Source organism: Nelumbo nucifera, chromosome 2, assembly GCF_055504915.1.
Source record: "Nelumbo nucifera cultivar China Antique chromosome 2, China Antique-T2T, whole genome shotgun sequence".
In the NCBI taxonomy this organism is placed as follows: Eukaryota; Viridiplantae; Streptophyta; class Magnoliopsida; order Proteales; family Nelumbonaceae; genus Nelumbo; species Nelumbo nucifera.
The window spans coordinates 96417972-96431685 of record NC_142650.1 but is presented as its reverse complement, the minus strand read 5'-3'; the positions used below and the strand labels follow the sequence as shown (position 1 = coordinate 96431685).

Genomic DNA, 13714 nt, shown 5'->3' with positions numbered 1-13714 from the left:
TGGCATGGCCAAAATAAAGAAAACACTATTAAATGTATGTGTGCCAAGATCAACTTGGACAAAGGAAAATTTTAAAAATAAGACCGGCATCTGATTTGACAGGTTCGTTGCTGTAGGGAGTTTCAGGTTGTCATAGATCAAATGAACATATTCAGGAGGAGGTCTCATGGTGCTTGCTGTTTTCTAACAACATTGTATTAACTGATGAAACTAATAAAGGATTAAATGCAAAATTAAGTTTATGGAAAAATAACTAAGAAACAAGAGGTTTTAAAATAAGTAGAACCAAAATAAAATATATGCAATGTAAATTTAATAATAACAGGAACACAAACTAGGGTACACTTGGGATTGGAAACTAGGAGAAAACTCAATGTAACCTTTTCCATTATGATGGCTCAATAATTCATAACAAGGGAGGGATTGAGGAGGACGTTGCCTATAAAATTCGAGTATGATAGGCAAAATAGAGGGGGTGCATCCAGAGTCTTATGAAATAGGAAAATACTACCTTAGTTAAAAAGGAAAATTCTATAAAAAAAATGGAGCATAGTGTTGAGCAATCAAGAAACAACATGTCCAAAAAATGAGGGTTGCAGAAATGCATATGCTGAGATGGATGAGTGGAAAATGAGATGGTTTAATCACGTGCATAGAAGATGATCTACATCACCCATAAGAAGAAGCGATCTGTTACAAGTTGAAGGGGCCAGAAGGGCTAGGGGCAAACCAAAGAAGTCTTGGATTAAAGTAGTAAGAAATGATTTAAACCTATTTAATTTAAACAATGAATCTGACACTAAACATAATGGAATGGCAAAACATGATTCATGTAGCCGACCCCATATAGTTGGGACATGACTTAGATGATGATGGTGATGAAGATGATGGGTTACATGAACACTTGAAGGCTAAGACACCAGACTAGACTATTATGGATAGGGGCACAAGTTGGGCTAGGTTAGGTTGGGTTGAGGGCAACCCTAGCCCAATCAGAGGTTATGAACCCTCAACCCTAACCCTAAAACCCAACCCAACTTAGACAAGCCAAATCCTAACTCTACCTAAAATCCCTCAACCCTAAGCCAACCCAACCCAAAGTTGACTTCGGGTTGGGATGGGCTTGTATTGGGCCCAACCCAACCTTACATGCTCTTAGAATCTCATACAATCTCTCAAATATATTTTTCATAAAAATTTGTTTGTTTGATGTTTTTATTGGCTCTTTTAGTACAAAAGTGAGAACAACAAATGTTTCAAATGATTAGTCTTTTATAGGTTATGATAGTATTTAGTGGGACTGTACAACTATCATACATGTCACACATCAGATGATAGATATCACATATATGAGTATGATATATGTATGCAGATTTGTCTTAGATGATACGTAAAAATAAAGTCGAGTTCAGGTTGGGTCAGGTTGCCTGAAGGGTCAACCCTAAGCCAACATTAAGTTAAATCAGGTTCATACTTTTCAACCCTGACCCTAACCTGATCATGAACTGACTTTTTCAGGTTGGGTTTGAGCTAAACCAGCCCAAGTTGCAGCCCTAATTATTGATATAAGATAGCTGATTTCCATGCTGAAACCCTTGTTCATTTGGGCCAAAAGATCCACTAATTTATTTTTTTATAATAAATCGAAAGAATACTGAAAGAAGCAAAAACTAATGGAGAAAGAAGATTAACATAAAACATCCTTCTCCTAATAACCCAGAAACAAAATAAAGAAACAGAAAATCCACTCTATATCAGCATTGACAATAACAAGAGTAATCTACAAATTAGATCAAAAGCAAGATGGCTCAATATAAACAACCTAGTATATATAAAATAATATGCTCCATAACATTTTCACCTTCCTAATTACCATAGAAGAAAACCAAGAATAAAATAATTCATATGATGAAATATTGTGAATATTTTCCTTCTTAACAGTGAGGGGAGAAAACAAACCAAATGAAACCAGAAACCATGCAAGAAAATGACATCTTCACTCTCATTACACATATAACAGAGTGAATCATACTAAAGCCTCTACTTTTCAAATAATGCATGGTAAGAATGCTGTCAAGAGAAAACAGCCAAAGCAAACACCTCTGCCCCTTGGAGGAATAGGATTGCCCCAACTGAGAATCAACCATTATTGCACTCTTTCCACCATCATGAATCTGATGACTAAGGAGAGCTTTTCTCAGATTCTAACTTGCTAAGAAGAGTAAATTTCCTGTAACTCTAAATCCAACAAAGGTTTACTTAACATTGGGCATCTGAATGACCTGGGTAATTTTAATTTCATAATATAACAATCTAGGTCACAAGTCACAACTCATGTATTGCCTTCAATTTGGCAAATCCTGCAAGAAACTGTTAAAAAAACAAAAGACATAATTCCTTTCCAAACATAAGCACCATAATAACAAACTTCCATAATGCTTCCTGTTCTTTCCCAAATCCATAACCACTATTCCAAGAGAGATTTAATCAAAACCCTAATTCTCCCAAACCCCAATCCACCCAATTCTTTTGGTCACACACCCAATCTCATTACCAAATGATATTTCCACCCTTTACCCCATCAGCCTATAAAATATCCCTTTGGATCTTCTCAAGTTGATAGAGCACTCTTTTGGAATCTCAAGTAATAAATTGGAAAACTAGCCAACAGATGTTAATCAAACTAATTCATCTGCTAAGTGATAAATACCTCAATCTCCACACCCACTAGCCTTCTTTCAATTCTATCTATGACAACCTATCACTTTGATACTATAGAAGTTTTAGCCCTAATAGTCAACCAAGTAAATGGAAATTCCCTGACCTGAAATCCAACATCCAAGAGATACCACAAACTTGAAAAAACATGCTTGATATTACCTTCCTCAATCATCATAATTTTGGAAAATTCACCCTTAAATTGGAAAGAATTTAAAGTTGCTCTAAGATGTAACACATGATCAAGCTAGGTCTTAAGAATTATTGCCAAAATACCACAAATGAAAGATAATTAGCCCTTGATATCCATCTTGAAAACCTTCAACAAATCCTAATTTCACCGCCTCAAACAGAAACTCAAAACCTCAACCACAAGGACAAACATAACGAAGTTCTTTTGGGACCTGTTTACAAGAATAAAGAACAAAATTGATGACAAAATTAAACATTCAGCTCCATTTTTCACCAAACTCCATAGGATCAGAACCTCTTCTAAGAAACCCCACTCAACATGATCATGTACCCCAATCCCCCAATCATCCATTAATTCTTTGGCCAGCTGATTGGCTATAGAGGACCCAAAGGACCAAACTGTTTGTGGGACCCTTTTTATTTATGCAATAAGCTCCACTTGTATATAATTTACAAGGGTGCCCCTCCTAGGGCCTTATACCCATCTATACATGCACAATGTTGAATGGTAATGCATTTTCTTGCAACTGCTAGAAATGAAAAGAAAAAAAAAAAGATCATCTATCTTTTTCAAACATATCAAACATAGTAGTTTAAATGATTACTGAAACTAAAACCAACATGATCATATACCCCAAACATCCATTAATTCTTTCGCCGGCTAATTAGCTATAGAGGATACAAAAGACCAAACTGTTTATGGGGCCCTTCTATTCATGGGATAAGTCCCACTGTATATAAATTACAAGGGTGCCTCTCCAAGGACCTTATACCCATCTATACTCATAGTGTTGAATGGTAATGCATTTTCTTGTAACTACTAGAAAAGAAAAGAAAAAAAAAAAGCGATCGTCTATCTTTTTTTGGTAATGAATAAAAAAGAAAAATTTATTGATAAAAGGAAGAGTACATCAATTAGGGCAATGAGAGATGGAAACTCGAGATGATAAATGTTCGAAAGTGTGGGGTGTGTTACTGTTAACTCCCACAAAGAAATATTTATATTATGAGAAAATTACACATATGCCATTAGCATGCCCAAGTACAAAAAATGACCAAGAAAGACAAATAAACATATTTTCAACACTCACCCTCAATCCGAGCATAGATATCTATCATGCCTAGCTTTCCAAGATTGTTGTCGAGTTTCAATTTGGGAACCCCCTTGGTCAAACAATCAGCTAGTTGATCTTCTGACTTGACAAAAGGTAGGCAAATCTTTCCACTAGCAGTTCTCTCTCTAATAAAGTGTCTGTCCACTTCAATATGTTTTGTGCGGTCATGTTGGACAGGATTATGTGCAATGTTTATGACAACTTGATTGTCACTGTATAGCCACATTGGAACTTTTTCTTGTATTCCAATATCTACCAGCAAACTCTTCAACCATAGCAATTCTAATACACCATGAGCCATTGCTCTGTATTCAACTTCAGCACTAGATCGAGCTACAATAAGTTGTTTCTTACTTCTCCATGACACTACATTGCCACCATCGAATGTGCAATAACCCGAGGTAGATCTCCTATCATCCAAAGTCCCTGCCCAATCAACGCCAGTATAAAGCCTCAACCATAAGATGCCCATGGTTAGTATATAGCATTCCATTACCGAGACAACCTTTCAATACACAAGTATCCTATTTACAACCAACATATGAGATGTTCTAGGCTTGTGCATGTATTGGCTCACCACACATATTGTATATGAAATATTAGGCCTAGTCAATCATAGATAAAGAAGGCGACCAAACATTGATAAAGATGATCTAGGCTTTTGCACCCCAACTTTCCCACTTCTTGAAGTAAGTCAAGGGTATATTTCCTCTATGATATAAATATTCCTTTCTTTGATCTTGCAACTTCAATTCCAAGAAAATACTTGAGATCACCAAGATCCTTGATCTCAAATTCAAAAGCAAGGAAGGCTTTCAATTGAGTAATTCCAGAGGTATCGTGTCCAGTGACCACAATATCATCAACATATATTATTAGCATAGTCACACGGTCATCAACTCTTCTTATGAATAAAGTATGATCATCATGAGATTGTGTGAACCCAATCTTCACCATGACTTTCCCGAATCTATCAAACCAAGCCCTAGGAGATTGCTTGAGGCCTGGTTCCTATTTCTGGGAAGGGTGACATCAAGCTTTCAGATACTATCTCCCTATCATCTGTTTTGCATGTGCCTAAGCTTGATACTAACCTTCTTTCAATCAGTAGTATTACCAAGCATATGAACTGCTCAGTAACCTTCTTGACTAACCGATGTGTTTTTCAGGACTTGGTGTTAGACAGTTTTGTATGCCCTTAGCTTCAATCCGATTTGATGTACTTTTGTTATTTAGTGGAAATAAATAAAGTACATGTTTGATTCATGTTGTTTGGTTTAATTCTGTGTAAGACCCTAAAACTGGACACTTATAGAGACTCGTGTTAATTTTAAATATTCACAGCCGTTGGATAAGTCTGGGGAGATTTATCCTGCCAAGGTTGATACTGGTGTGCCACCAAATGTTGGGATGGCCTGTCTCAGCCACCAGGGTAAGACCCAAGGCACATGCAGTGTGGGATTACTTGAATCCTTGAACCGGACCAGATTTCCAGTGTTGCCCTGGACCTTGGAGACAGATGGGCAAAATTGGAAAGTTACGCCTGACCCCTAGACTCGATTATGACATTTGACTAGGTGTCGGATCGGGCTGTCTTTGATATGCCAATCAGTGAGATCCTTAGATGGGGATCAAAACCTGGGTATGTTGGAACAGTCTGAGAATTCATCTGAGTGGGTGATCATAGTGACAGGATCAGCCACTTTGTCGGACAAAGGGTAATGATCGGGAATGCACTCTCCCTGACGGAAACCAAACTGCCGGCAGTTGATTTCAATCGTTGGAATTTTGTTTTGCCAAATTAATATATTTATATATATATATATGTACGGTTTCGAATTGTTTGCAAATGGTTTTAATTCCCGGGATCCATGTGAGTGGAGAGTGCGGCACTGTTCCTTGCAGCCGAGGGAGAGGTCCTCTCTTGTTGGGCAGTGCTTGATCATTAAGGGCTGAGAGGTTAAGTGTAAGACCATTTAAGGTAGTACCTGATGGGCTAATCTTGCACCTGCCCACAGTCCCTGGGTTTTTATAAGATGGCTTGGCCCAGGGACCACTTAATGTAAGTGTTGGGCCCATAGGGTCCATATGATGGGCTCAGGGGTTTACTGAGTCTTTCAGTGAATTCGGCTGGGCCTTGTATTAAAGGCTTGGCCGAACCCATGTGGCTGGTGTGTAGATCAATGCTTGGGTCCCACGCCATACAAAGAAGCCCAACTGGGCAGCAGATTGGAAACTAGTTAAACACTGAACATCTAATGGGCCAAAAGCCCATTTCGAGCTGGGCTGATATGATCACCCATCTATGGGGCGAATCTGAGATTGATGTTAGTAAAAGGATTGGGCCTTTAACCTTATCCACTCCAGGAGACCAAATTCAAATTAGATTTGAATCTGGTAACCTCCTGATAAGATCAGGAGTAAACTAACTTAATCTGCAGATAGGATTAAGATAATCCCCTATTCAAATACAGATTTGGATTGGGATAACTCCTAATTAGGAGGTTTCTTAATCAAGAAGAAAAGAGGAGAAAAACAAGAGAGAAAATACATCAGAATTCGAACTAGGGTTCTTGGTGAAAAGAAAACTCCCTGCGAATTGAGATTAGATCTCATTCATACTCCAGAGAGAAGAAAAGCAGTTCAGCAATCTTCGTCCCTGGAGTTCTCCTCCTGCCGCCGCCATTCACCCTTGCACATCGCCCACGTGCATTAGTGCAAAGTTGACCATTCTGTATTTAGCCATGACTCTTCGGGAGGAAAAATACTGTTGGTGGTGTATGTAGATGATATTGTTATTACTGGGAATGATAGCATTGGTATTGACAGGCTGAAGACATATCTGCAGGATCACTTTCAAACAAAGGATCTGGGTAAACTGAAATACTTCTTGGGGATAGAGGTAGCGAGATCCAAGTATGGGATTAACCTGTGCCAGAGGAAGTATGTGCTTGATTTGTTGGAAGAAACAGGCTTGTTGGGTGCCAAACCAGCTGAAACACACATGGACACAAATACCAAGCTAAGCAGTGATATGGGTGAAGTGTTTGAAGACCCTGGCAGATACCGACGACTTGTGGGCAAACTGAACTACCTAACCATTACCAGACCAGACATCTCATTTGCAGTTAGTGTGGTAAGCCAGTTCATGCAAAAACCTCTGATTCCTCATTGGAATGCGGTTCTGAGAATTGTGAAGTATCTAAAACGGGCCCCGGGTCGCGGTCTGATATACAAGAGTGGGGGAAAACTTGAAATAGAAGGGTATTCTGATGCTGATTGGGTCGGTTCTATGTCTGATAGGCGGTCTACTACAGGCTATTGCACGTTTCTGGGAGGTAACCTGGTGACATGGAAAAGTAAGAAGCAGACGGTTGTGGCAAGAAGCAGTGCAGAAGCAGAATATAGGGCTATGGTGCATACCACTTGTGAATTAGTGTGGCTAAGGAACCTTCTACAAGAAGTAGGGTACAGCATTAACACTCCAATGAAGCTCTATTGTGATAATCAGGCTGCAGTTCATATCTCCTCTAATCCAGTGTTTCATGAAAGAACCAAGCACATTGAGGTTGACTGTCACTTTGTGAGGGAGAAGGTGCTGAATGGAGAGCTAGACACTCCACATGTTAATACAAGAAATCAGTGGGCTGACTTATTTACAAAAGGCTTGAGTCGGGGAAGAGTGGACTACATATGTAACAAGCTGGGAGTATATGATATATACTCACCAGCTTGAGGGGGAGTGTTAGCGTAGGGGTATTTCTGTCTTTATACCTTGATTGATGTTGCTGATCTGTAATGTTGTGTTAGAACATGTGCTCTTAACTTAAGTAAGGGCACATAGGTCTTTTCAGTTATGTTTTAATAATAGTATAAATACTTACTGGCCGACTGGGAGAAGTCAAGTTGACTCTTTCAGTTCGAACTAGAATTCTCTCTTCTCTCTTTCTCTCTCTCTCTTTCTTTATCACTCTTTCTTCTTCTACATAATTGAACTCAGTCAAGCCGAACTCTAAGGCAGACCTGAATTATATCAGGTTCCAATGTATAACACCCTGAAATTCATGTTGTAAGCATAGCCAACCCAAAAAGACCTGTGATATTCTTTTTCATAATTGGTATGTCATTATATTTATTTCCAAAGATTCTTTGATTTCATTCCTTCCATACTGTCCAAATAATAGCTGCAGGAAATATCTTCCATAGAAAATTTCCCCGGCCACATAAGTGATAAGCCTTCCAACCTCCAACCTTGAAATGGATACAGAAGAGTTTCAGGCAAGCATCCTTGAATAGAAAAACAGGACAGGGCCATCACAAATAGATGAAATGTAAAACTTCCGAAACCTCATTGTGCAAGGTGTACAGGTGGATCTGGTGGTGGACATTCTACTTCCTTTGCTCATACAGGTAGTCCACATGCCACTGCAAACTATGTTTCTACTACAGGTAAGGAGGGACCTCCTTGGATTATAGATTCCGGAGCCTCAAAGCATATGACTCATAGTTCCACTATTTTCTCCTCTTACCAATTCTGCTCTGGCAGAGACAAGAGTTTCCACAGCCGATGGATCCCATGTTCCCATTGCTGGGAAGGGGTCTGTCAAGATAACTGATTCCATTTCCCTACCCTCTATCCTCCATGTACCCAGATTGAGTACTAACTTGTTATCTGTTAGTAGTTTGACTGAACTTGAATTGCTCAGTGATTTTTTCTCCTGGCCATTGTGTTTTGCAGGATTTGATTTCAAAGATGACGATTGGGAATGGAAGTGAGGTGAATGGAATCTACCTTCAGGATGCGCTTCCCAGTCATCAGAGTCATCATGTTAGTAGGGATTTTGAGTAAGAGTTTGTGGGTCAGATTATGCTTTGGCATAATCATTTGGGACATTTGTCTTTTACTTCTTTGTATTTCTTATTTCCAAAGTTATTTGAGTTTGTTAATTTGTCTAGCTTAGAGTGTGAAGGCTGTCAGCTTGGAAAACATTGTAGACATTCATTTAAAGCTAGTAATAAAAGGTGTTCATCTGCTTTTGATGTTATTCATATTGATGTGTGGGGACCATACCATGTTCCTTCTATGGGTGGCTACCGATACTTTTATTTGTCGATGATTTTTCTCAGTACTCTTGGATTTACTTGATGAGATCCCATGATGAGGTAGCATCCTTGGTTCGACAGTTTCACCAGATGGTGCTAACACAGTTTGGGGTACGAGTGAAAGTGTTCAGATCAGACAATGCCAAGGAATATTTTGAGAAGAATCTTGCTTCATATCTACTAGAGTATGGAGTAATTCATCATAGCAGTTGTTCTTACAGCCCACAGCAAAATGGTGTAGTAGAAAGGAAGAACAGACACATTGTTGAGATTGTGAGGAGCATGATGATCACATTTACTGTTACAGTTCGATTTTAGGGTGATGTTGTTCTCACAGCAACCTTTTTGATTAATAGGGTGCCTTCTCGTGTTCTTGAATTTAGCACCCCATTCATCCTCCTTTTTCTTGAGGGGGAGATGTTCCACATTCCTCTCAAGGTTTTTGGTTGTATTTGCTTTGCTTATGTTCTTGGTCCTTACCGCTTGAAGCTAGATCCGAAGGCAAAGAAGTATGTTTTTCTTGGGTATGCAGAAAATCAAAAAGGGTATTGTTGCTATGACCCAGTCTCTAGGAGTCGATATGTTACTATGGATGTCACCTTTTTTGAGTTCACATCTTTTTTCCGAAGGGTTCTTCTCAGGGGGAGTGTTTTGGGGAAGGAAATGAGCAATTTATTCCTCTTCCGGTTCCAGTTCTTGTGTCCACTCCTGTGTTTGACCCTCCTGTGTCTCAGTGCTACTCATGACAGCACCTACGACTTCACAGGGAGGTTGATTCCACTGCAAAAAAAAACCACATCACTTCCTATCGGTTCCTCGAAGACTCTAGATTCGGCTGACACTGACTCAAGTATTCCTCTTGATCCTTCTGATGTTTAAGTTCCTATTGATTCCACTAACCCCATTACAAATGACCTGGACCTTCCTATTGCACTTAGAAAAGAGAAGATAAAGTGTACTGCTAATTGTATCTCACAGTATCTCTCCTACAGTGGACTTTCTCCTTCTTATCGAGCCTTCCTTTCTTCCCCCGACTCTATGTCTATACCCAAGGGTGTTAGTGAGGATCTCTCCAAACCTGAGTGGAAGGCAGCTATGTAGGAAGAAATGGCAGCTTTAATTAAGAAACAGACATGGGAGATTGTGGATCTACTAGAGGGCAAGGAGACTATTGGATGCAGATGGGTTTATACAGTTAAATACAAGACAGATGGAAGTATAGAAAGGTATAAGTCTAGACTGGTTGCAAAAGGGTACACTCAAACCTATGGTATTGATTACTTAGAGACTTTTGCACCAGTTGCAAAAATGACTTCTGTTCGTATCCTTCTCTCTCTTGCTGCTACATACTCTTGGCCCCTGTTCCAACTTGATGTAAAAAATGCCTTTCTTAATGGGGACCTGCAAGAAGTATATATGGATCTTCCTATTGGTTTCTACAGTGATGTTGAAAAGGAGAAGATATGCAGATTAAAGAAGTCTCTTTATGGTATAAAACAATCTCCCAGAGTGTGGCTTGACAAGTTCAGGAAAGCCTTGATTGCTTTTGGCTATACTCAGACTCAATTAAACCATACTTTGTTTATAAAGCAAAGGGGGTCCCTGGTGTCAGTTCTGACAGTTTATGTGGATGATATTGTAGTTACAGGAAATGACTTGAGTGAGATTGACAGTTTGAAGAAGAATCTATACAGAGAATTTGAAATTAAGGATCTTGGGGAGCCGAGGTATTTTTTGGGCATTGAGGTAGAAAGATCAAAGCATTGAACTTTTATTTCTCAGAGGAGGTATGTTTTGTACCTTTTACAAGAAACAGGGAAACTTGGAACAAAGGCAACTAGTACTCCTATTGATCAGAATCACAGAATTAATGCATCAAAAGGTGAGCTGGTGAAGGACATTGGGAGATATCAGAGACTAGTGGGGCGGCCGCTATATTTATGTATGACAAGACCAAGCATCCCTTATGCAGTGAGTGTGGGGAGTCAATACACGCATGCCCCACGAGTCTAGCATTGGGAGGTTGTTGATAGGATTTTTGCTTATCTAAAGGGACACCCTGGTAGAGGCATACTATTTGCTGACCGTGGCTAGTTGAAGCTAGAGGCTTACACAGATGTTAATTGGCCAGGATGTCTAGATGACATGAGATCTACATCAGGAGTTTGCACTCTTGTTGGAGGCAATCTAGTTTCGTGGAAAAGTAAGAAACAGACAGTTGTGGCAAGGTCAAGTGCAAAAGCTGAATACAAAGCCAAGGCACATGGAGTTTCAGAGCTTCTCTAGATCCGTTCCTTGTTAGGAGAAATTGGTATTGAGGCAGAAGAACCTATGATGTTGTACTGTGATAATCAGGCAGCAATTAACATTGCCCACAACCCAGTTCAGCATTACAGGACAAAGCACATTGAAGTGGACAAACATTTCTAAGAGAGGGTGACCTCAGGGGAAGTTTGTCTTCCATACATTGCTTCTAATTTGCAGCTTATTGATGTTCTTATAAAACATGTTGCAAGAAACAAGCTGGAGCATGATCTACACAAATTGAGAATGTGTGACATTTACTCCCAACTTGAGGGGGAGTGTTGAGTTTGGGCCGATTTTAAGTTATTGGGCCCAACTTTGTTTTATTTTTTATTTAAGTTATTCAGTTAGGAAGTTATTGGGCCTTAGGCCCATTAGTTTTATGTTAATTTTAAGTTGTGACTGTTCAGCTACTTAAAGTAGCCGCCCTACTAAGGGTATCTTTGTCATCTTTCATTATTTTATTTAAGTATATAAATCAAGAGGGGTTGGTGGTCAGATCTATTCAATTCTGGCGACACCCCACTCTCTTTTCTTCTTCTTTTTCTTTCTCTCTTGCTGAAACCTTCAGCTTCTACTACTTTTCTTCACAAAGCATATATCAGAATCAATTATCAACAACTTCTACTCAATGCAATTATGCACATCAATGTGGATGATAGAGAAGTAAATGAATATCAAAATATTTATAATGGTAGCATTATTGCTTTATAGTTACTTTAGTGTCCAGGCAAATGAAGTTACCATCAATTCAGATGCCCTTCCTTGAAGAACATCCATTGCTTCTGAGAGTTGGGGTACGGTGAATGCTGGGATTTGAGGCTTCAAGAACAGGTAAGAAATCAACCCAATTCAGAAAATACTTGAAAACAAAGTCTGCCAAGTTGGATAACCAAAAAGCTTATTGTAATAAATAATCCATTACTAAAGAAAATTATTTTTGTGCTAGTTTCAGTTATACTGATTCGCTTTGCACCTTAAAAATTCCAGCCTTGTGTGATGCAATTTCTCCAAGGGTATTTCCTGCATATATATGTTAGTTCATTAAATATCTCAATGCAATTCATGCACACTGGTTGTCCAGAATTTTTTAAAAGTGCCTTTTAATGGAAATGATTTATTGGGAGGTTCAAGAAAAATCTAATGAAACTTGGGAGAATTAAGTTGCATGATAGAAAATACATGAGAAAATAAGCATCAGCCTAATAATAGATTATTGGGAGCACATATGAGAACTAATACTCATCAACAAATGAGGCAAAGAATGTTCAACAAGGACATAAAAACAAAAGGCACATACCCAATGATTCCATATGATCCATCCCTAAAGAAGTGATGCCACAAACAATAGGTTCTTTGATCTGTACATATTTAAAAGCAAATCCAATGACTGCAGGGTTCATTTGCTAATGCAATTTATGATCCATCCCTAAAGAAGTGCTGCCACACACAATAGGTTCTTTGATATGTACATATTTAAAAGCAAATTCCATGACTGCAAGGTTCATAATGCAATTTCCACTGTTATTGAAAAAGGATAGAGAGAAGAATAAAGGAGTTCTTTTGCTGTTGTGTTTTTCATAGATCTTATAAAAAACATGATACCACATTCAATAAGAAAAAGTAAACAAAATTTCATAGAACAATTTGGATGATTGCATAGGAAGAGATATATACCACATTAGTTGAGTCCAGTGTCCCCCCAAGGCCAACTTCAATAATTGCAACATCAACCTATGAACAACCAAATATTTATTTTAATAATGGATGTACCCATTGAGTAATTAATATTAGAGGAAATTTATTTTATGAAGTAAATTGTTGAGTGTTTGCTTAAAGGATAAATTGCAAAAGAATTGGACCAATTTAACAATAACATCATCATATAGATAATAAACTCCATTTGTGCCCTCCTATCCCTTGCTGTAGTGTTTGATTGGGGATTGCACCATTTAGATGTCAAAAATGCTTTCTTAAATGGTGACCTCAAGGAGGAGGTCTACATGGTTCAGCCTCCAGGTTTTGCTTCAGAGGAAAAAAAGGCAAGGTTTGCCACCTGAAGTCATTGTATGGTCTAAAGCAATCTCCAAGGGCTTGGTTTGACATATTTAATAATGCAATCAAGCATGTTGGTTTTAGACAGTGTCAGAGAATGATCATACTCTTTGTTAAGAGAAAAGGGAACCAGGTGGTCATTCTAATAGTTTATGTGGATGACATTGTTGTTACGAGGAATTGGGAATCAGAGATATAGGAGTTAAAGAAATTCTTGGGGGCTCAGT

The 13714-nt window shown here is 38.6% G+C and overlaps 1 protein-coding gene across 3 annotated transcripts in view; it reads right to left on the bottom strand.

Moving 5' to 3' along the window:
* Positions 1-13714, bottom strand: part of DFC (DHFS-FPGS homolog C) — a 99471-nt gene that overhangs the window by 37268 nt on the left and 48489 nt on the right. For 2 of the 3 annotated variants that reach the window (XM_088897597.1, XM_088897598.1), the window contains exons 8-11: positions 13110-13166; positions 12733-12793; positions 12409-12455; positions 12177-12254 (exon numbers count right to left, since the gene is read on the bottom strand). In XM_088897597.1, coding sequence (XP_088753723.1) covers positions 12177-12254; positions 12409-12455; positions 12733-12793; positions 13110-13166 — 243 coding nt within the window. The remainder of the gene's footprint in view (positions 1-12176; positions 12255-12408; positions 12456-12732; positions 12794-13109; positions 13167-13714) is intronic. The other variant, XM_088897599.1, reaches the window with a different exon arrangement.